Genomic DNA, 25338 nt, shown 5'->3' with positions numbered 1-25338 from the left:
TTGGAACATCTACTCTTTGCTTCTCCATGGTCGTTTTCTTATCAGTCGCAGGCACTCGGCAGGCGTGGAGGGGTTTCCCCTCAAGGGCATATCGGTAGTACACAATAAACAATGAACAGAAACATGATAGCGAGTGCAATAACAGCATTGATTCATTACTGTAAAATGTGTCTCTTTCTCACTGTTCCCTGGCAAGCGCACAGATCGATGATCAACCAGGGCATGGTGAGTTGTGCCTGGGGAAAGGGAGCACTCAAATTGGAGAAAAAGGGTCTGGATGATTGTTTAGGGTATTGATGCAGGTAGACAGGGACAAAATTTCAAATTATGACACCGTTTTCCATAGGCAGGGGCCATAGAAGCCGATATTTCACTCCTGAGATTAAGCAGGGATGCTAGAGTGCATCTCCTCCATGCGAGCAGATTCAAACCAGGTCTCTCTGCTTCTCACCTGTGTGCCGCTTTGGTCCCTGCACAAGTGATTGCTGATTAGCATGGGAAAATTTCCTACAACATGGGAAGAAACAAAGCAGCTTTGCCAAGGAACCTCTGGCTCAGGATTGCTGACTATCTCCAAGGAAATTTCCTTGAGATTTCTCTGGAGAATTCCCTGAAATCTTGGTGTGCATTAACACACCTTTCTGCTGCACTGTCTTACTGAACGGGAATGGGAAGCACATGCAAACACAGCTGCTCTTGTGCATTTCTATCCTATCAGCCAGCTTTATAATGCAACAAAGTAAATGACAGCTGTACCTCATGTAACGGAGTATCAGCTCAAAAAAATCACTTACCAAAGTTCCCCTCTCCTGCATGACAAAGCCGGAGGGCTGGGACTGGCTCGAACCCTCCGGGGTCAAGAAGAGGTCCTGACTTCCCATGTCACCAAACAACCCAGTTCCCTGCTCTGCATCGTCCTCCAACTCGATCTCCTTGTCCACAACTTCTTTGTCAGGATTGAGTCCAGTGCCTGCTATCTCCAGGCCTGCAGAGGTATCCACGATTCTGTTAGTGGTGGGATCGCCACCAACCTTCCAGCTCCTTATAGAAGGTCTTTGGCTGTGCACCCAAGCAACTGTTTGACTCCCTAGGCTTTTGGTGCCCCTGCTGTAGCTCATTGATTTTTTCATGACATTGAAGCATGTCCCGTTCATAGCCCGTCTCTGCATGCCAAGAGAAATCTGACTGTAGTATCAAAGTTACTTCGGCTGGAGGGGAGCTGGGACTGCACAGCCTTCTCTCCCCAAGTACTGATCGGATCCAGAAGCTCCGGTGTGCTCCAAGCGGAAGAGCATTTGGTGCGTGGAGCTGCCATGGTCAGCTGGGAAGATGCAATTTGAGTTCTCCACAACAACCGAGTAGGAAGTGGAATTTCAAAAATTCCCAGGACTTTAAAAGGGGAGGGGTGGGTGGCAGCAGAGTTCAAACTGATGGCCAGAACGGTCTGGATGGGCATTCTGGGACACTTACTGTGACAAAACCAAGCATCTACACTGACACTTTCACACTAAAAGTTTGGCGCAAACAGCTCTACGCTGCTTATCAAGGTGGTTTTATTTTGTCGCAAAATCAGGACAGTTGGATTGGCGGGGAGTAGGAGGAAAGGGAGATTGCAGTGTTTACACCATCACTGTTTTGGCGCAAAAAGCTGACTTTGGTCGACAAAACTCTGTAGTGTAGACCAGCCCTTAGAACAGCTCAGTAAATCATCTCCCTCCACTGCTCCTCTCCCTCTGAATTTCACCCATTTTTATTCCATCCCTCTCTTGAGTATGAGCCTTCCAACTCTCTCTCCTCAACAAAATATCAAAGCCCTTGAACCCCACCAAGAGGCAGAGATTCTTGTGCTCATCCCGTACATCTCCCACCATCTTGTTCCTTCTGGGCTCCATGACTGGAAGTTTCTGCACATAGTCACTACTGTACTCTAAGGGCAAATCTACATCAGGAAAATAGATATAAATACATATAAATATAAATAAATAAATAGATATAAAAAATACACACCCTCCCATTTTCCTAATATAGGCAGGGCCTGTGATAGTCACTCTCTGTTCCTTACAGACCTGGGTGCAGATGGATGGGAGGCTGACAGTGCAAGTCCCCTGCTGGTGCAACTTGAATAGACCAACCTGCAATATATCCATCAGTACTAAAAGAAATTCCAAGTTTAGCTTTTAAAAAAAAAATTGCAAAGAAATGATCCTCCCAGTGCACCTTTTTAAGTCATCATCAGAAAAAGTCATCTAGGAAAGAAAACAAACCAGCAGGTGCCTATATGAACTAGCACTTCAAACAATACCTGATACTGCTGTTCATGCTTCTAATATGGAACTTTCCAGTAAGGGTCTGAGTTATGGACAGAGTACATAAGTATACAATCAAGCAACATATATAAATACAAAAGATGGTGAGAAGGACTTAAGTCACACCAAAACCAGTGCAAACAATTTCAGATGATAAAGATATCAGTAAACCCAAAGGAAAAGATTAAGGACAAACAGAGAGGATATTGTAGCCATCTGTTCCCAGCACTGTCCAAATGACACAAACTTGATTACTGAACCAGCATTAAGATTACATTTTGTAAAGAGTAATTCCAGAGAATCAAAGTTAACAAAGCAGGACACCAGAAGCATTTAGTCAGAATTCTAAGCAAATGAGTGCCTAAGTGTTAAAGACATGCATTATGATTTCAGGAATGCTCCCCCACCTCCCAAAAAAACCCTCCCTCAAAGCAAAGCACCAGAATACACAACTGGTTGGAGATGACAACCACTACCCATCATGGGCCTGGCTAATTGTGTTGTTGCTTATATCAGTTTATCTCAACTGAATGCAGTGGAGTTACTCCATCACAAGGTCAGAATCAGACTTTAAGTGCTCCTTTCCCTGTGGGGGTATCAAAACCACACATTATGTTCCATGGGCATTTTTTTAAGCAAAACTTTGACCTTCACACACTATTGTGTTTTAAATAACTTTTTGCAAACTAGCTTGCTAGGCTGAACAAAGCTTTTCCAATATCAACTGAGACAGTGATTTTCAAAGAAGCTTAAAGCAGTTGAGCATCCAAGTCACTGACTTTGTCAGAATCAGGAAGCTAACTCTTTGGAACCATTTGAAAATCCCAGCTCAAATAAATGTCTGAATTAAAAATTAATATGTGTAGTTATAAATAGATACGGCATGTATAATTAATAGTTGAAATAAGAATGTGAGTACAAATACACACACAAAACTGAAACAGACGCAGGGAACCACTTCTTTTTGGTGGTGCAGACACTGCTGCATGGTCAGGAGTAGAATTAACAACTGGCCAGAAGATTGTGTCCTACACTATCACACACAATCCATGATGTTCCACACATTCATGTGCTCCAGGCTAGATTACTACAACTTGTAATGTGAGAATGAAGTCACAGACCCTGAAAAATTTCTGACTGATATAAAAAGGAGCAGCCTGTCTGCTTAGCAACAAAAGGTTGTGGTCAGCACATCACCCCAGTTCTCAGAGTACATGTCAAGGTCCTAGCGTTCAAAGCTCTTCACATAATTGGCCCAAGCTAACCAAGTTCACTTCTCCCTCAATGACTATATATCCCATGTCAGGTATGTTCCTTAGGAGCAAGAGAATTGTCAACCAATTTAGAGAAGCTCACGAGTCCAGGAGATAAGAACTTCCACAGGAACTGAACCTAAGTTTAGCATGCATGAGTAATGCTTTTATCCTAAAAAAGCTGTAAAAGCTGGTTGGTCAATGGTAACTCAGTCATAGCCCCTTGGGAGAGAGAAGAGCAGCAGCCACTAGACTAAGGTCAGACCTGGTGAGGTAAGCACAGTGAACTGCAGGGGGACTGCAAGCCTAAATGCCTGGTCTAAAGAGAGAGGAACACCAGTCCCCACCCACAGAGAAATGAGGGCTAGAGGCCTGAGACTTAAAGGGGCGACCACAGAGGGGGAAAAATGTTGTTTACCCTAGAACTGTGACAACTCTTATTTCTACTTATTAGGAGATGCTCGAATATTATGTTGATGTTGGGAGCCATGTAAGCGCCTAGGTAGTTAATAGCAAATCACTTTACGAATATGGAAAGCTACTTTACTCTGATTTGAACAGTTAATAAACCTAAAATTTTCTAACTTTAGAAAGCACATACCCATAACACATTTGCCACAAAAAAGGCATTACATACCTCATCTGCTTTCAAATACAAAATGTGTTAACAATTAAACAATACATTTATTTGCAATTAACGTTCATTTATCACAAGCAGAAAACAACATTTATTGTTTGGTTGGTGAATTAGTGGAGGAAAACATACATGATATATAATTCAACTACAAAAGTATCCCGTATATTTGTTAGTCCATTTGATTAGAACATCTTCAGAATGTATCATTTTCCTAAAGATGGTGGGAACAACTGATATAGAAATGTGACATTCCACTACTGTCAGTCAGTATAAGAAAACAGAAGATGTAAAGAGAAAATTAAGTTTTTTTAAACAGTACAAGTTCCACTGATGGGTTTTAGGTAAGGCCATTTGTGCACCTTGAGACCTTAAACAGAAATCATACAAAAAACAGAGAGTAACAAAACTATAGTAAGCAACAGCTTTGTAAAGAAGACATTAGATTTCTGATGTGATTGGAAATCTCTTCTATACAGTCACCAAATTTCTGCTCAAAATTTCTCCAAGTACTTGTGAAAGTTAGTCATAGCACATTGCTGGGGAAAAAAAATAGTGAACATCAGGGATAGTCGACAGGCAAATCACAGGCCAAATTCGGACCGCCAGACTCTTTTGAACAGACAAATCTTTTTATTTATTTATCATCATCATTATTGTTATTGCAGTGTGAAAAATGTTTCTCTGGAGTTTGCACCTTGACTATACTTTGACCAAGAAATCTGGACTCTGACAAAAAAGTAACTGACTATCCCTGATCTAGAACTAGGAAATATCCAAGTTCATCCCACCAAACAAATTGTGGCTATCAAATCATTTTTTAATATTTGATCTATGAAAACATATCAAGGAAACAACAAAGTTCAAAAAGCATTTGACCCTCAAATGCCATGTGATTTGACAAAGGACAGAAAACAGGAGCATTCCCTGAAGTGTTAGTTACAAAAGTGTTCTTAAATTCCATGCCATCGTAAACCGCATGGGTGGAATTGTACAGTCAGATCCTGGCCCTGTCCCAGCAGCGTAAAAGGCCCATAAAGCTCCTGCTAACTAGGCAGCAAAGGGAAAACCGTAGCATAGCCAACTCTATGCCACCCACTCTCCATCCAGTGTTATGGGTGTGGCTAATGCACTGCTAATGCTCTGGTAATGCCTGGCTGGGGTAATGGTTCCCATACTGTCTTAGTCTCTAGCCTTTATTAGCATATAGTATGTGCCATAATGCAGTACAAATGATTTTGTTTAAGTAATGTGAGTTTATAAATAGTCACACATGTAGTATAGGAGATAGAATGTAAAATAACTGCCAATATTAGATTTACCTAAGTTAGCCCTAACTGCATGACTCACAAGGGCCAGAATAAAGCTGAGGTAAGATTGGTTGAGGCAATTAGTTTGAACTCATGTAAATAAAACTAATGCTTTACATATATTTATTCTGTTTACCAACTTATAAACATCTAAATACAGGACAGGTTCATTTTCACAGGTGATATTACTTTGTATCTGAGCATCATTTAGGCTAGGAGAATAAAACATTAAACATGTCATGTCATTTTATATGGAACTCTAAATATTGCGTAAACAATGTTGTATTTGTTAATGGGCATTTCTTTGCCATTCATAAACTGGATCCTGTGAGGTGCTCAGAATACTGCTGGATGTTTAAATGTGAGTAATGGTACATTTTTGTTTAATGTAACTAGCAAAACATGAAACACTATAGCTGTCATGTGACAGTCCTCTGTTGAGAACATTTTAATGTACAAAAGTATTCTCCCATGCTCCGTCTCTGTTCAATACAAACAATATATGAGGACCCTCATTTGGAGATCTGCAAATTCTAAAGAAAATCTTTCTTTTAATAGCTCCAATTTTGGTGTTTACTCGGATTTCTGAGCCCTCTCAAAAAGGAGAAAAAGTTTTTAATGTACCAACAGTTCCATAAATGAGACTGATCTTAAATCTGTATTTTTGTTTCCAGCAACGTTACGCAGTTCATTCAGCTGTCATTACATGTGTACGTCATATATAAAACCTCCCTATGGATGAATTGTGGCAGGAGAACAAGTTATAACTTTAGAATTCCAGAGAAAACCAATCATTTCATACATAGCAAGAAAAAACAGGTGTAAAGTTATAGATACAAGTTTCCTGTAAACAAGTGAGTGTGTGCATGCGGTCATATACACAAACACAGAATAAACATCAACATTGCAAAATATTATTGCCTGGAGAGAGTAACTTTTTTTTTTTTTTTTTTTTTTTTAACATGTGAGTAAAACATAATTAGTTGTTTCATTATTATTAAAAAGGATGAGTGAGTAGATTTTATGCCTGAGCTGGTAAATTTTAATGACCTTTTTGCAAGACTGATATACAACTTTCCTAGAGAAATCCATCTCAGTTAACTCAAAAGGAAATATGCCTGTTTTGTTTTCTAAGACAATGTAAAGTATTTAAGACTTTGCAGTTAAATTACCAGTATTCGTATATCAAGTACAGTACTATAGAATGCTACGAGAATATACTACACACATGATTCATTAATATAAAAATGTGATATTCCATATTAAAAAAAACCCAAATACACCAAACCCTAACTGCAGTAATGATCAATTAGAAGTATGCAATTATGATAGTTTTCAATTAAGAGCTACCTACAATGTTTCTGAACATTAGACAGTACTTCTTCCATCTGATACAGATATTTTACACAGAAAAATATAAGTTAATAATGGTTCCCAGCCAAAATCCAACTTATTTTTCCTTTACATTCCTCAGTTCAATATATCCTGTAACTATATTGCTGCAATCTATATTAGAGGAGCAACTGCATTCTAATCAGTCCATTGAAATATAGAGAAAACAAAATGAAATGAGATATTCTTTTTGTAACTTTTTACAGAAGTGAAACATTAAAGGAAGAATCAAGGTTAAATTTCTTTGTGCAATACAAATTACTTAAACGTTTAAAAAACCCACAACACATTTAGTTATTTAAATCCATTTTCTTTTAACTGCATTCTCTCCCACTGAACAAACAAAACACAAAACAAAAATCCAATAATGAGAGCAAAATGTGTAGTCAAAATAGCACTTTTCCTTTGTAAGAATTTACTTGCCAGCATATGATTACATGAGAAAGAGGCTGAATCAGTATGAGTGGCTATTTGTTTAGTGACCAGTTCAAGCTGAGAACTACCTCTGTGCACAAATAGTCCCACTGTACATCAGCTTTTAAGCAAAGATCCCATTGCTTTCATTGATCAATGATTGTAGGTCCTAATTCAAAACACGTAAACATGTACTTAACTTTGCACATACTTAATTTCACTGAATTCTAAGTTTTACTGAATAGGGATGGATTTAACAATGAGTTTAAGTCCTTTGCTAAGCAGGGATGGATTTAAACATGTACTTAAGTGTTTAGTGGAACTGGGGATTTAAATGGTGACGGCCCAATCTGGCCCACTGAAATCAATGGTTTTTTTAACTGAATAAGGTACTGCTTTGTGTGAGTTAGGGCTTGTCTACTTGGCATGGCAAAGCACTCCAGAGGGCTGGGATTTGTAAAGTGTACTAACAGGCTGCACTTTAATTGCCCCATGTAAACCCTGCTGGCACACTCTAAAAGGTATCAACAAGACCACGTTAAAGTGAACTAGGTACCTTTTTGAGGACACCAGTAGGGACTACTGGGGCAATAAGATTGCAACATGTTAGAGCCCTTTACAAATCACACCTTTCACCATGCCATGTAGACAAGCCTTAAAGGTGGCAGAATTAGTTATTTCATGAACCCTAACCACTGAATTTAATTTATTTTCCTTTAAACAAAATGTAAAGATGGCACATTTAAGTGACCAATTGATTTTGGAGCAGTGGGACTCAATTCAGCAGTCTATTAGCAGAGTCGTTATAGTAGACTTGTAGCTGGTTATTGCAGAGCACCTTATCTTTCTCCTTTTTCCAGACCTTCAGATGAGTACTGTGCCTGCACAGATTGTCACATAAATATCTGCAGTGAGGCTAAAGATTAATATACAAAATATCACATTTAAAATTTACCCAAAGAAAATTTTTGAAACTGCCATAATGGCATTAATGATTGTATGTGAGAAGAAATCAGTACTGCAACTGTAATACATACAAAGTTATCATATGATTTTAAACTACTGAATATCTATAATTCCTTTAGATAACAAATTTGATCAGTTTTACTGAGTTAGGGTCAGTGCCAAACTACATGTGTCAGAAGACAGACCAGAGAAAAAGGGAAGAGGTAAATTCAAAATATAGGTACCTAAGACACGTCAAGCAAACTAACAAAAAGCCAAGTAAATGAACATGTTCTTTCAACCTGTGCATTATTGCTCACATTATCTAAGAAGAAAATATGTTTTATAGCAATCTATTTGTGTTCCACATTTCTCCTAAATGTGCAGGCTATACTGAGAAAATAGAGTAACACATCAATGGTCAAATACAGGACACCATAGTTATCAGGGCATGCATGCAGCACTTGGAATAGGACTCAACCTTTTGTTAAAATTACAGAGGCTTCTATCACTTGGTCCATGTTCACTTTAGAAGACAAACCCACATGCCAACATAGTTCACTTTAGAGATAACCATATTCTTTTTTCTGCTCAGTTATGACCCAAGACCAAGCTCAACTAAACATCTTTGATTAAATTGAATACTGATAAAGGAAAGCAAGTCTTTTAGGAAGAGACAAACACCAATGAGGTATTGTATATGAATCCTACTGTTTACATGGAAACAGAGGATGTACACCAAGAAACAAGTTTTGTTGTTAAATACAAACAAGTATAACACTTAACTTTCTGAATCACAAACACAAAAAAGAACATTTAACCTTACCAGTCCCTTCTGAATAATTCTGCATAGTATTATTCCAGCAATCACGATTCTTATTGGGAGACCAGAACTTCAAATTATTTTCGAGCTACAGCTGATGCATGAAATATTATCTTCAAAAAGCTTCTCAGTGGTGCACTATCTTACACACTTAATATTTTAAGGAACACAGACAACATGTGGGTGGGTTTTGTCATCCTTCCACATACTTATTTCGTAATTGACAATGACATCATTGAAACTACATCTACACTGGACAACAACATGCTTCCAGTCTTATCAGCCAGCTGGAGAAGAAGGGTACTTAAGCATAAGGTGTCTCTCTCCTCTTTAACACATGGCAATCATTTACACGGCCTTACACAAATTTAAAAAATGAGCTCAGACTTAAGTTTTTCAGATTCCAAGTTGGTACACCACCAAATTTTAAAAAACCCAACACCCAAGTTTGCACTGGTTGAACAGGGATCAGAGCCAATGCAGATCATCTCATCATGATTCAAATTATAAAACATAGGTCAAGTAGGTTTTTCTCCTCGCGTATCCAAGACTTCAATGTCACACAGATTCTCTCATTTTGGAATCTAAATTCACCAAGCTTTAGTCTTTTCCTTGTAAAAGTATCTCAATGTAATTTCTCCAGAATGAACACAGTGCTTTGAAAACAATATTAAAAGAGAAGAATTCTTTCAACTTCTCCATAATTATCTGCACAAAATTTTACAGATTTAAATTAATATACAACTCCAATCACCAATTTTTCTTCCAATGTAATTTTAAGGAAGTTATTCGTATCTCATACACAAGTTTTACAAGGCAATGGATTTCATTACTTTGTGTGCACTCAGAGAATTCATGGAAATAGGCAGATGCAGAAGCGTATCCAATGTACTATCGGGCTGTCACCATCCAAAGTCCCAGTGTCACGTTGGCAGCCAAAAGTGCACTGCCAGCAAGCAGGATTAAAAAGCCAACAAGCTCTCTGTTTTGTTTCTCTACGATCAGTGAAGTGAGAGTGGCTTCCAGGAAAGAGTTTAATATCCACTGACCATCCAATGCAAAGCAGGGTACTGCATTGATAACTGCCAAGGCTCCTGACAGTGAAATTAGATATCTGGTTGAAATTAGGTAAGGAGAAAAGAACAAAAGACCATAAGAACAGCTTACTGGGTCACACCAATGGTCCACTGAACCCACTGTTAGTCTTCCGACAGTGGCCAGTGCCAGATACTTCAGAGGGAATGAACAGAACAGGGCAATTATTGAGTGATCCATCCCCCGTCATCCAGTCCCAGCTTCCAGCACTCAGATGCTTAGGGACACCCAGGGCATGAGACTGCGTCCATTGATGGACCTATCCTCCATGAACTTATCTAGTTCTTTTTTTAACCCAGTTACACTTTTGTCCTTCCCCTAGCAACAAGTGCCACAGGCTGACTGTATGTTGTGTGAAGTACTTCCTTATGTTTGTTTTAAATCTGTTACCTATTAATTTCATTGTGTGTTATGTGAAGGGGTAAATAACACTTCCTTATTTACTTTCTCCAAAGCATTCATGATTTTATAGATCTCTATCATATGCCTCCCTTATTCATCTCTTTTCCAAGCTGAAGAGTCCCAGTCTTTTTAATCTTCCCTCATATGGAATATGTTCCATGCTCCTAATAATTTTTTCTTGCCTTTCTCTGTAGTTTTTCCAGTTCTGACATATCTTTTTTGAGATGGGCTAACCATAACTAAACACAGTGTTCAAGGTGTGGGCATACCATGTAGCATGATGATCGATAATAAGACAGAAACTATTTCCCTCCTAATGGTTCCTAACATTTTGTTAGCTTTCTTGATTACCACTGCACCCTGAATGGATGTTTTCAGAGAACTATCCCCAATGACTCCAAGATCTCTTTCTTGAGTGGTAATATCTAACATAAACCCCATACTTTGTATGTAAAGTTGGGATTATGTTTTTCAGAGTCTACCACAAGATAAATGCATTAAAAGAAAAATAAAACAAACAGCTTTTGATTTCTAGAGTGTAAGAAGGGAGATACGGGTTGTTTTCCCACCGCAATCACAAAAATGAACACAATAATTTTTACATTGTGACAGGGAATCTTGTCTTAGAATTTCCTTTTAAAGGAAAGTAGTGCTTGTTCGGTATTGAAACAACCCTCATATCTCAAGGCTGAGGTGAAAACCAAGGCACAGTAGTTGGCCACTAATGCTGCTCATCTTCCTCACCTGCTTTCTGTACCTTTAGAAGACTTTGGCCTAGCCCATTACTCTGAAAGCAGAAAGACACTTCCCAGACTTTGGTTCTGGATATGTAGTAGTCAATGGGGATATTCCCCAACACACTCCTTCTCTGAAGCAGGCGTATGGCCAGAGAATGGACAGAGTCCTGGCTCTATTCTCCATACTCACGGCCCAGGGAAGTTGAGCCAGCTTTGTGAATGTTTCAGGCACGTGCAAGTAATTTATACTGTTGCTATAGGCAAGCTGCAAGTTTCTATCTACCCTAACCCTCTGAAAGCAGGAAGAGAAGTGTGACTCAGAGGCGTGTTACTGAGTCACCACAACCCTCTTGGGCTGTTCTTAAAATGGCAGGGATTCGGCACTATACTTCGTGATTTTAAGGCCCAACCCTGAATAATATCCCCTAGAGATTTCAGTTGGTGGGGCTATTACTAACTTAAATATGAAAAGTTAAACAAGAAAAAAACATGTTAATGTCTGCATTTCACGGATGGTTTGATTCCATCCCTCCCCCCCATCCGAAGGAAAAACTAAAGGGGAAAAAAATGAGTTATCATGCACCGTTACTTGGCTCACAATACTGGTTAAAAAGCCAGTGCTCATATAGCCCTGCTGCATAGCATGTCATTTGTTCTGCCATTAGTATTTATACTTAGAAATGTTGTAAATTTCTTCTCATCAGAGCTCAGAAAACTCACCATCAACAGTCCAAAGAAAAGTGACCAATATTATTCTATGAACATCTGGAAGCAAGGAGTTTCATTTCAAATTAGGCATATAAGCAAATCATCAGTTTGGGGACGAGCGAGAGCTCATGCCCTACAGATGTGCTTCAGAATTGTGGTCCAGCATGCCACAGAGTAGAAGCAGCCCTATTTAAAACTAATAATGAGATCCACCTGAAAACTTGCTGAACAGGCAAACTCTGAACAATCTGTGTTTTGTTCTAAGAGAACACGTCAAAGGATACTTGCACATTGTCTCTATCACCACAGGCAGATCTATGCTTAAAAAGTTATGTCGTGGTACGAAACTACTGAGGCTCACTGAAACAAAAAGAAAATGAAAAAGCAAATGAAACCAAATGCAATTCAGCAGACATAACATAATTAGTTTCAGATCAGCACTGTATCACGGCAAATCTGATTTTTATTTGTTTTCCACACTTCTTCCAGAATGAATAATTATCCCAAATAAAGATTTTTTTTTTTTAAATTGCATTGGCACAATCACTTAATTATCTCTTAGTCAAATGCAGTCACAATGATCATAGGAAAAATTAACACGCCACATTACACAATTAGTACTTTATACTATTTATGTAACATCAAATCTAACACACATGATATGCTTTCAGACACTTTACAATTTGACAATTGTACTCCAAAAGAACATGTTGTGTAGTTTCAGTACTGATTTGACTAATCTTATGATGACCAATACAGTAAGAATGGCAGTTAAAGTTGTGTTAAAATTTCCATTCTAGCCACTCCTTTTATTTTTAGGTCAGTTCTACATCAGAAATTTTTGCTGCTATTGTATCAGTAAGGATTGCTGTTCTTTATTAAACTTTTAGCAAAAATCCCTAGTGTATATGCACTTATATCTGCAAAAAAGTCCCATAGTCAGTTCTGCTTATTTTATTTGGGGAACTGGTATAAACTATACTGGCAAAAAAACTCTTTAAGATGCCTCCCATCTAGGGATGGGGTTGGCAACAAAAGCTAGCCATACCAGCAAACTTTTTGTGTGTGTAGATCTGGCCTTAGTCATTTTTAACTTTCTCAGGCTTTCACTTTTCATTCTGGGCAGGCAATGTAAGTCAGCTGGGGTGCTAGTGAATGAGGAGGAGTTCTAGGACATTAGGGAAGTGTCCAGATTCTGTAGATGGTTGTTTTCATTCCCTTCAACATTTGGGTTTCTTTGAAGATGTGGAAATTTTGTAAAGAAAGCATGATTTACTTATTTGTTTAATTTTATTTTTTTAGTATTAGCTGGATTCCACTGAAAATCACTATTAACCTTAATTATATTTTAGCAAAGTTTTAAAAGATTTTTCTTTGTGCGCACGTGCCAAAACTTTGAACTGAACTTGTGTATAAGCAAATATGTCATGCTCCAATAGATGCCATGAAGCAAGAGCAAGCCCAAAGGAGTGGGGTGTATGAGGTATAGGCTGTTACACATAGGCAGGCTATAGGGATAGCAGGTGGTAGAGGGAGATGGGGAAGTTTTTATCCACTGTAAAATTTGGAGTTTTATATTTTAAAATTTTTACATTAACATGGAGAAAAGGCAGCCATTTCCCTGAATTCACACCTCCTGTGGTCCCCTTTGTATCCCCCTGCCCTTCGTTCTTCACCCTCTTCCATGCCCTCCCATCCCCTTGCTTTGTGCATGCATTCCCCCCTCTCTCCACCTGACCCTGATCGATGGCCTGCACAACTCATCCATGCCATCTCTCCATTCCATGCTCCCCAAGCCCTCTTCCATGTCCTGCTCTCCATGCCCTCAAGGTTCTCTGCAGCCCTTTTAAGCCTATCAGTGTCCTGCCCCCAAGAACCTGCTGTCCCACTCTGAGACTGGGAAGCATGACTCTATGTAGCCCCTCAATATGCCTCACAGGCCTCAAGCTCCAGACCCTACCCCACCCTTCCAGAATCCCACCCCACATATTTCCCCTCAGTTGCCTACCCCCAACTTCATGATCTCCTACCTCCTGCTCTGCCCAGCAGCTGCTGCAGTATATCCTAGAGCAGGGGTAGTCAAGCAGACCATGGGCCAAATCTAGATTGCCAAAACACTTTTGAATGGACTCCAAAAATCTTTTTATTTATTTATTATCTTTTTATTTATTTATTTATCATCACTGGCTATACTGTGACCAAGAAATTTGGACCTCGACAAAAATAATTGGCTATCCCTGTACTAGAGTCAGCAAAAGAGCCATATATATTATAAATGGTAACATTTATATGCAAAGTTACTCCTTATACATGAAATAATTCTTTATATTTTTACTCCTCTCATTAACATCCTTCACAACGGTAAAATGCATCTCTTCTTAGTGAGACCAACAAAATAAGTTTGTGGTTTGCAGGCAAAATCACGACCCAACCCCCCCCCCCCGAAAAAAAATTAGGTAAATTATCAAAAAGCAAACAACAAAAGTATCTAAAATACCATCACTTTAAAACTTATTTTCCGACTTTATCAAACATCCTAGAAAAAGTCCAACCAGGGCTGAGACGGGGCATGTGAGATTTAAGAGGGAAGTGGCTTCTTTTGAGGACATTATAGTGGCTTATAAGAAGAAACTAGCTTCCCATTCAAAAGGAAAATCTAGGTTATAACTGGAAGCTAGTTCCAAAACTCAACTATGGAGCAAGTACTTCTACTCGGTTTTTCAGGACTATCATGACAATGATATCACTACAAGTAGAAAACAATGAAAAAAATTACAACATGTGTATCTAGAGCTGTATAAAAATAAACTGTAGGAATTTAAACAATATTATTGGAGAAAGAGTAAGAGATCATGTATTCCCAGACTACTGTAATGTAGACACAAAAGGTGGTAGGGCTAAATACAACGCTACTCTGAAAAATGACTATGTAAAAGTGTCACCTTCTTATTTAGTATACCTGCTGCATGTGAGTACTATGAGCACATTGGCTTACTTTAACAACAAATGAGGGATGTTTTTATCCACTTTTAATTCTTATTTCAAAATTTACACAGCTAAGAGGGAGAGTGGGACATCCCCATTCCTGTATCATCACAACATTGTTTACCAAGTTCCAATCAGTGCCAACCATGCAACCTATAGAAGAAAATGGCCTACTTTAGGCCCAAAACCTACACTGAACAGTGCAAAGGCAGACTGCTACACTTATGCACAGTACCACTGAAGGCTAAAGGGCTCCATGAAGATGTAGCAGCCCACCTGCATGCTGCACGTCTTATTAATGATGCTTATGTGTAAGAAGGAAGGAACCCTATTTGACTCAGAGCCTAGGCTGAGCTTGCAGTAATAGGTGTTAAAGAAAAAAGCATCTTTTTACTTGCAAACTGAGCTCATATGATAAGGAAATCATTCAGACACAAGTAACGCATTCAACCTCTCATATATTTTCATAAAGTAACCTTTTGGTTCAGTTCAGCAAAACTACACTTTTCAGGTCACAAATGCAGCAGCAATCTAGTAATTTCCTGATCCTTTCTTTCTTGAGTACTTGACAATAAAAAGCAGTTTTTTGGTGGAAATCATAGTCTTGTGGGAAATGTCCACTAAAATCATTATTTCCTCAGCAAGGTATTGTAAAACACAATAGAACAATACCAGTTGCTTGAAGAATACCTATAGTGTTTTGTGTTTTCCATTAGAGAGCCAAGGAAGGGGCCTTAAAATAATTATCACACACTATTCTTAGAGCTCTGCTTCACACAGAACAAAATATTGACAAACACAAAATTAAGCGTCAATGCCAACGGCCCCAACCAATGTTCCCCATGTAGAAAAGGAACAAAAACAACATAAAAAGACATTATATTCTGGACTTGCAGGATATAATACAAACAAAGACTAAAAAAATACAATAAAAATCAAATTTTAAAAGTACCCAATAATATCTCTACCAAACAAACAACTTCTTATCCCCTAAATTCCAGCAGAAAAGGGCTGCCAGATTAACTAAGAGAAACCCCATATTTATGAAAGAAAGAAAGAAAGAAACATTGTTCACACAGGGCCTAATTTTGCCACTTTTACTTAAACTCAGCAGTATAACACTTCAGCCCTGATTCAGGAAAGCACTTGAGGTTATGCTTTAATCTACCCTTAGTTAGGAAAGCACTTTAGCATGTGCTTCGATTCCTTCCTGAATAAAGATACTTTTCTAAATGGGGCCGTCATAAAGAATAATTCATTGATTTCAATGGGACCTCTCAGAGATGGCTAGATAGTGACGTTAGCCACAGCAATGCCAATGGGCAGTGTGTATTGTACTACCCAGGAGTAGTCCTGGGAGGCACTGTGAATCTGACACAAACCCTGGAGGCACAAGTCCTCCCCTGCTTTCTCCTTGCTCCTGGAAAGGGGGCAATAATTTACTACTTACCTAAACCAGCCTCATATTACTACCGACCCCATGATGGCTTAACTACTCGGATCAGGGAGTAGGCTATGCAGCACGGGGTCTGCACATTCTCCACTCAACTGCTTCTAAGACATAGTAAGTTGCTCCCACATACCTGGAATCAAGACCAGGATGGGGTGAGTCAGAACCTAGTAAGTAAGGTTACCCAGAGTAAGGAACTACTTAACATAAGTGAGGGGGGCAGAATTTGACCCATGTTGCTTACAGACTAGATGTTAGGGTTGATAATTGAGGGCCAGGTTTGATACGCTTTACTCGTGATGAGTAGTACCGTAATCTATTAGTTGTCTAATTTACTTTAATGGGACATCTTGTTAAGTAAGGTACTATCAAGACGAGTAAGGGTGGCAGAACCAAGCCCTTATATATTTACAAGGAAGACGTCATGTGAACTTGCAGTAACATCTGGGTTTAAACAAACAATTGAGTATATTCCAATCCAGGGGCTGGTGCAAACCTTTCTAAAGGCCTTTGAACAGTGCTAGAGCTTTGAGGAGTTCACACATTGGACAATGCATGAATGGGACCTGTCAGGACGAGTGAGATCTGTTGATGAAGTGTCCCTTTAATGCTTTTTTTGAATAAGCAATCACCTAAATATCAAATTATTTTCTATTAAAATTGTACCGCTTTGCATTGTGCATATTTCACTTCTATTCCTAATTACTCCAGCATCTCCATTGGCTGTAACTGGGAAACGAAAACAGAATGGAACTAGGAATGAATTCTGCACAAATCAAGCATGCTGGCAAGCCCTCCAATGCCTTATTCAAGCAGCCTGCCAAAGCTAACCATGCCATCACCTTTTTAATTTAAATGCTCTCATAAATAATACAAACCTGTATACTGTAGATGCAGTGGGTGTCCTACAAACAGCATGTCAAGGTGGGGTGGATGTTTCACTCTGATTAGTCTTGTCTGGTTTTCTAAAGAAGGTGTAACGCACAAACTTGGAATAAAATCCCTTTGGCAATCCATGTTCGTTCGACAGACTTGGCTGGCCTCAATAGCTTTTCGTGCTGGCAGACAGGCATACTGCAAAGAACATTTCAAATAATTATCAAATGTAGGGTATTTTACATCACTCTCAATATGGCACCTTTCAAAACATTTATTTTTTCAATAGGGATTCCTATATTTTAATAGAGATGAGTATAAAATCTTACAGGGGAACTTAACATTTCCCCATATACTCCAAGAAGATTAAGAGAAAGGAAGAAAGAAAGAAGAAACGGGGGTTGATCCTGCAAGGTGCTGAGCACTCTGGGCCTTGAACCAGCACAGCACTTGCTTAAGTTTAGGCATGAGTGCAGACCACTGACTTCCACTGCTTAATGTTGAGCATGTAATTCAAGTGCTTTGCTGCCTCAGAGCCTAAAGTGCTCAGCCCCTTGCAGCATGTTGAGCAGTTCCCCCTTGCTCTCAAGAGCTGCTGTTAGTGTCATTTGCTTGTATTTACTCACGATTGTTGTGCCTTCAAAGTGTAAAATATGGATGAAAATAAGCAAAGTGAGAAAGAACGGGCCCCTGGCTAAAGGCACATGACTGGGAGAATTGGGAACTGATTCTAGCTCTACCACACACTCCTTATGTGATCTTGGGCAAATCACATAACCAGTCTCTCAGTTTCCTCAGCTGTAAAATAGGGATATGAATGTTTGCCTACCTCTTAAGGATGTTGTGAAACTTAGCTAATTACTATTTGTCAAGTGCTCTGAGATGCTCAGATAGAAGGTGTATAATTATGGGCAGATTTGTGATACCAATCTAAACATCAGCTAAAATAACTTACCAGGTGGCTGTCCAAATTATTGCTGTATGAAAAGCAAACATCTGTGAGGCTGCTGTTACTACAACATTCAACTGTGCCATCAAGTCTCCTGTAGACTAAAGAACAACACAATCAACTAATTTTTATACAAGCCCAACGTGCAGATTCATAATAAATCACAAAAATATGTAAGTCTCTGAATAAAATCAAATGATCATGTCTGTATCCTGCTGCATGAATTATAATAATTCAGAGGTTCTGGTCTGGTTGGCAGCCATAGTTGTAAATGAATTTCTTCATCCTAAGAACATCACCAGACTGCAGACATCTCTCCCACAGGCTAATCTTATCACCTTAATACATAGACTACTGCAATTTATTGATTACTGTTACAAAATAGTTTAATCTGTTGCCTGCAGCTGGCACCAATGGTAGGCAGAGGGATTATGCTACCTGCTGTTGTATTTACTTCATGAGCTGACTGTGGGAATGACCCACCTGCAAAATACAGTTTCTAAAACATTAAAGGCCTTTAAAGGACTAGGGCCTTGATAGCTCTCTGAGGCCTGGAGTACTTGCACCTATTCAACCAAAAAAGTGTTTTTAAACTGATTTAGATAAACTAGTAAAAAATCCTGTGTGGACATTCATAATTTGATTTCAAACAGATTTACTGATGCAAACTAAATGGATACCAGCCAGTTTTAAACCAACACAACAGTTTTCATGTAAGGCAGTGGTTCTCAACCCATGATCCAATCAGCACACAGCTGCGGCCCATGTGACATCCTCAAGGCCATACAGGTAGTACATATATTGTATGGATGCAGCCCACGTAACACAGAGAGCTGTATATGCAGCTCACAATGGTAAATAGGTTGAGAACCACTGATATAGGGGTTTGCACCAGATTAACTAAAATAGTTAATAATAGTTAAATAGTTTAAAAATTAGTGCAACTTCTGTATGCAGACAAGGCCCTAGTTGCCTGTATCCTATATCATGGTACTCTCTAATGTCCAACAGCACAGAGTTTTGGAGCCAGGGGCTTGCAGGTGGTACTATACATATATTTTGATTTTAGGACTAGGCAATGACACACTTTTGACATGTCGATGATCCATGGAATTAGCTTCTTTACAAAATGCATTTTAAAATCTTTTTATTTCAGAAGGCCTTTGGCACACTGATTTCTTTATAACTTTATACCTATTCTAGTAGATTATTCTGTATTTGTTTTATTGTAAAGTGCCTAGGGTCCATTTGCTATATAGGCTCATTATAAATACAATATATTAATATAAAGAACGCTGAGATGTGAACTGCTGAGATTTTGACAAATGACATCTACTGCAGTTTGAACAACTGAGTTCATTTCATTTTGGAGGAATAACTATCAATGCTGGAGGCTCACCATTAAGAAATACAGACAGACTAATCTGATGGAATGGCGGCAAGGAAAATGGGCTGCTAACACAATACACCACTGGGTTTAGAAGTAACTCTGATACTTCAGTCTGAATCGGAATAAGAGGGTTACAGAATATGCAGTTTTATTACCCTTGCCTCTGAAATTACACTCTTATAAACAGCAGGGATCTTCTTGTATTTATCTTTGGTAGACTGGGATCTGGAAACATCTCAGCATTGCTTCTCCCTTGCTCTCCCAATCTAGCATGTGCCAAGGATGCCCTAACCTCCTTCGGAGAGTGACTCAAACTATTAGCTTGTCTGAATGTTTGCGATCTGACCCATGGCATCATTTTGAGATACTAGTTTCAGATTTCAATTTCAATCTAAATTCCAGCTGTAGTGTAACTTTTTGGCTCAGGAAGTGCTTTTAAATAGGAAAAGAGATCAACAGATTATAAACATAGAAGGAAACACTCTGATCAGAATTAGTGCTCTGAACAGGGGCATGCATGGGGAGCAGAGGGGGAAGCATGAGCACCCACCTCCCCCCTCAATCAGCAATGGCACTGAATTCCTCTGGTCCCGGTGGAAGCTGACAGAGCTCTTAGCTGCAGCGCTGGGCAGCCAGATCCCCTCCTCTAGGAGTCGGCATTCTCCAGAGCTCACCCATCCCGCCCCTTTCTCTGCCTCCACCAATCAACAGGTGAGATGATGCGGAGTGAAAAACATCCTAACCAATAGTAGCAGGGCAGTGAGCAGCGCCTCTGTGGGTGGAGTAGGCAAGAAAGGGACCAGCATTTGAGCTGGCCTGGCTTCCTGTTACATCCAAGTATAGTGCAAAATGTTGGTCACAATCCTTAAAACTGAAATAGTCTAGAACCTGGTTATCCGAGAGACTGCTGACCTCTCTATACAGAGTTAGGGCACTGAAGAATGGCTGCAAGGTGGCTGCTGTCAAGTCTTAAAGTTAAAACAAATCCCTGAGGCTGGTGTGGGAGGTTTGCTCAGCTGAAGACACTCACCTTTGGAATTCAGTCCCTATCACAGTTTGCTTGAACCAAACCCTTAAAAAGTTTCTGGGCATCATGCAAGATGTGGTTTAGTCTATATTTCATTTAGTTTTGATTGATTTTTAGGTTTTTAAACTTAGATTTTTTAACTTGTTTTTTGTTCTAGTTTTATTTAATCTATATTCTTCATTCAGGACTAAGCTCAGAGTAAAAGGCACTCTAATTAACGTATGCACAAAACCAGAAAGGGATAGAGGACTAACCTCTAGAAGGAACACCCAGAATCAGGAAATAGAAATAATTCCCAATTCACAAATTTTTTTTTTAAAACAAAAATCAACTCTTGCAATGATCTGAAATAGCAATCATAATCCAGAGCACTGTTATTTTATAGCCCATACACCTTCACAGCATTAATGTTTTCCCACCAAATCAGTCAAAGCAATAAGCCAACCTAGGAATTCACTACTGTAGAAGGTCCCTGAGATGAACACTGTAGCTGGATAATTTTATTACTGGCAACAACTGTATATGCAATCTTACAAAGATTCTTCTTACAAATCTCATTCTTCATGCCATAAATAAAAATGACCAAAAAATAAGGAACTAATTCTTCTTCCACCTCCCCAAGCACAGTATTTTACAAAATAGAATTGCATATTGGTCAGTACCAAAGACAGGATATCAGACTTGATGAACCAAAATCTGACCCATTAACAAATCCTAAATCAAACAATCTTTATATGCTGATGAAATTATAATAGACAATATTTTTATATGGAGTATACAAATAAATCATACCCCTAGCTGGGAAGTGTAACTGCTGTAAGGTCGCTGCATTTATGCAGTATCCAATTTGTGTCTTCTGTGAGATGTCTCCTAGGCAGGAATTCCAGTCTTCCACGCCACGAACTGAGCAGTCTTGTATATTAGTTACAAGGTCCCCTACAAAAAGACCTCTAGGTCCATTGGCAGGAGAATCCTGAGAAGGAAAAAAGGAAGTCAGACACACTATCATTCTTAATAATGCTGGGATTCATTTATGGTTCTTTTGAATGTCCAACACACACTTAAGCTCATAAACTATTTTTTTGAAGAAACAGAAAACCTCAGATTTTATTAGACCTGATTATTTAAATCTTAGGCAGGGCATTAGGAAAACAAACTCCTCCACAAAAAGCATCTCATTTCAGATATAAGAAAACCTCAATTATCCAAATCCCTCAAGGGACTTCTGAAATCTTCAGGCAATTACAGTTTCAGACAAATGAACATTTTGTTTATTTTTTAAAAAACTCATTTTAGATTCAAGAAACAGAAGCTAATACCTCAGAGTTTCAGACAATCAGGGCTCACCTATACTTCTCGGGGAGTAAAGCCATAGTGCAGGAGTATACCAGGGAATCTAATATCATTGGAAATCAGAACATTGTCTCCTAAACAGTGCTTGTTCCTCAAAGAACACAGTATGCTGGATCCTGTGGAGTACTTCAGGATTTTTTAAAAATGTTTTCAGCTCTCCTGGTGGCAGCCTATACTACACAAAAGTCCCAATCCTGCCACTGGATCCATGCAGGTGGATCCTACAACCATCACAGAACCTAACTGAAGTTCACTCCTGTATGTGTTTGCAGGATTGGGGCCCAAGTTTGGACTACATGTAGGAGCAACCTGTTCTACTTCAAGTATAAATAAAACCAATCAAGGTCATGTGAGAATGCACAAAATTCTCCATCATTTTTCAAAAACTGTACTTGTTTTTTCTAGTATGTTAACCATCATAATCAGACTGCACTGTACACAAGATTGTCTTGTGACAGTGATATGTAATATAAAATTATATGATTACACAGAAAATTAAAACATAAATAACAACCTTCATTAACTAAGTGTTAAGACTGTATAATCTAAAAGTCTACTGATCTAACATCAGAAAGAAAGGAAATGTACATTTAAAGTAAACAGATAAAATTACATTAAATAAATTAAGAAGTAATGATTAAAGTTTAAGATAAAAAGAAAAAACAAATAAAAAATAGGCAAGTCAACTCGTAAAACTGACCACTACAATTTTAATTTATTGAAATATAATACTTATTTATGTGTTTTTTGTCTTGCTCTAAGTAAAAACACTAATTATTTGAAATGTTAATAAAATACACATAGTACATTATATTAACTTAGTAGTTAAAGGACAGTCTTTCTTGTTATTGTTTGAGTTATCTGGAGGGTAAGATTTTCAAAAGTGCCCAAGGGACTTAGGAGCACAAATCCAATTGAAAGTCATTGGGATTTGTGCTTCTAAGTCACTTTAGATATCCTAGTCAAAATGTTTATGGCCATACTGAACATAAATGCTAGAAGAAGAATTTTTACACTGTTCATGCAGTGATCAAATTTCAGCCTATGATATGTTTCAGGTCACACAGCATATAATAAATCATTCAAGACCTGTTCATACCTCTGTGACCTGAGTGACAAGTGCCCCAACACCTGTGTAGTAAAATGGGAAAAGAATTGCTGGTAGCAGGAACAGAACTATGAGACTTGCAATTCCAAGAACAAAATTATGCCAGACACCTACAAAGAAAATAAAAAGTATTAACCTTTTAAGGAAACATTGGCATGAGTAGCTAACAAAAACAGTGTTTCTGAACAGGAAAATATCAGTGTCTTTCCAACTAACTTTCCTGAAATGACTGCAAGTAGCTAGGAACACGATCAGCCTGCTGATTTATGGATAAAGATCCAGATCCTGCAAAGACATGGATTACTTTACAAGCGTGAGTGGTCCCATGGATGTCAATGGGACTATCACATTCATAAAGCTATTCAAGTGCTTAAGTCTTTATAGTATTGGTGCCAAAGCAAGTACTCTTTCCGTTGTGCAGCTTTAGATTCTCTTTTTAAAAAAAAAATCCATATCAAGCATCATACCGACATCTGCCACATAAAATTCACATCTTAACTTAATTCAGTGCAAGATATAGGAACTTGGGTGGTTTAATTTTTATTAAACTAACAATCAATTACAATGATTTTTCTTCATGCAGCAGTACCATATTTTCAGTGGGGGAGTATATAAGTCCACAAAAGGAAGCAGTGAAGAAACTGATAGATTCCCAATAATCAAGTTATACGAAGTCCTCAATTTTTTTTTTTTTTTTTTTTTTTTAAAGCTTATAAAATATTGTGTGGAGAATATGGGCCCAAAGCCATCCCAGGAAACTAGCTTGTGCTATCAGCACTTCCAAGCCTATCGTTTTGCTTACTAAGGCAAGCACAATCCTCACAGGAGACTGTGTGAAAGTAGGAAGAGAAAAGGGGGATATTTTCAACAGCCAGTACAGAAATTTTCCAGTTCTACTTGTTTGCCTGAACAAACATTCTATGTGGCCAATCCATAGCAACTTTCCAGAGATGGAGTTTCCTCACAGTATCTTATCTTTTTGAGAAAGATATGATCCAATTCCACATTTATAGTAATGAGTTATTGCATAAGACAAAAAGATTTATCTCAAAATCTTTTAAAACCTGTTTTTCTCTCTCTGCACATAATGGAGCAAACATCTGATGATATTCCCTCTGGATACTTGCTGTGAGTCACCACTATGAGTCTTATAAAATTTGATTTCTGCTTCAGCATTCTGATGCCACAGAAAGGGAATATGAACCAAAGTTCTCTCTGTGCAATGTTCTAGTTATGGGTTTGTTGTCATTTCCATTAATAGCTCTTTTTTAACTGGTTTTTTTTTTCCATGTGGGTTTTAAATCACATCTGGCTGAAACTAAATTGGCACATAAATTATAAGCCTGAACACTAATTCCCCTCATCCCAAAGTAAAATAACCAAAACAAAGGTTTAAATTAAATAGGCAACAGCCATTTTATTTTAACTTTCAAACCATTTTTTTTTTTTAAAACAAAACTGCTTTAGTACAGTTTGTAATACAGACAACTTGTGTTCCAGTTTCTTTTCACCTTTCTCTAATTTCATATATTTCATGTCTGTGGAAGAATCCTATATCAATCAGACTAATAAAAGATGGATTATTGGATACTACCACTAGCTACTGTGCTTCAAGGCTTTACTATTAATAATTTAGAAATATACAAACTAAGAAAATAGGCCTTGGCTATGTAAAAAATTATTTTCTACTGCTCCAGATCAATGCATTGAAGTTGAAGTTAGAACGTTTTGGTGCTGCTGAACATTCCAAAGCATACAGTATTGTTTTGTTTTTAAAATGGAAAAGGGAATTTAAAAGAATTAAATACTCAGACACGTACAGAAGTTCCTCTTACCAACTATTCCTGACATTAATCTGTAGTCCATCAAAACGGAGAAGAAAAAAGGTACAAAAGTAAAAAAGACAAAAAGCTCTATAGTTAAAACAGCAAGGGGTAACCCAATATCCAGGGTAAAACTAATAACTATCCTGTCACTCTTATTAAATGTAAATTTTTTTCTTCATATTCACTCTCATTAAATGGAAAAAAGTAAACATTTTCTTCATATTTACTTTTTAAACTTGCAATAACTAAAACTTTTCATTTTTGCTAATATGTGGCTTTTGATGTTTGAGGAATAAAAGTGCTTATGAAGGACTAGATTCTTATACTCTTACTCACACTGAGTAACACCTTATTG

The 25338-nt window shown here is 38.2% G+C and overlaps 1 protein-coding gene across 2 annotated transcripts in view; it reads right to left on the bottom strand.

Moving 5' to 3' along the window:
• Positions 1-4306: 4306 nt before the first annotated feature.
• Positions 4307-25338, bottom strand: part of MBTPS2 (membrane bound transcription factor peptidase, site 2) — a 45792-nt gene continuing 24760 nt past the window's right edge. The window contains exons 6-12 of one of the 2 annotated variants that reach the window (XR_010919129.1): positions 23149-23267; positions 21489-21669; positions 18286-18380; positions 17333-17528; positions 12304-12379; positions 9081-10191; positions 4307-4732 (exon numbers count right to left, since the gene is read on the bottom strand). Coding sequence is in view for 1 of the 2 variants with exons in the window: in XM_067545026.1 (XP_067401127.1) it covers positions 9969-10191; positions 12304-12379; positions 17333-17528; positions 18286-18380; positions 21489-21669; positions 23149-23267 (890 nt within the window). In the remaining variant the exon portion in view is untranslated. Of the gene's footprint in view, positions 4733-6454; positions 10192-12303; positions 12380-17332; positions 17529-18285; positions 18381-21488; positions 21670-23148; positions 23268-25338 lie in introns of those variants that run through there. The other variant, XM_067545026.1, reaches the window with a different exon arrangement.

This window comes from Emydura macquarii, unplaced genomic scaffold (genome assembly GCF_026122565.2).
Source record: "Emydura macquarii macquarii isolate MOO-44397 ecotype Brisbane River unplaced genomic scaffold, CSIRO-AGI_Emac_v2 contig_1043, whole genome shotgun sequence".
Lineage (NCBI taxonomy): Eukaryota > Metazoa > Chordata > Testudines > Chelidae > Emydura > Emydura macquarii.
This window is presented reverse-complemented; position numbering and strand designations above follow the sequence as displayed.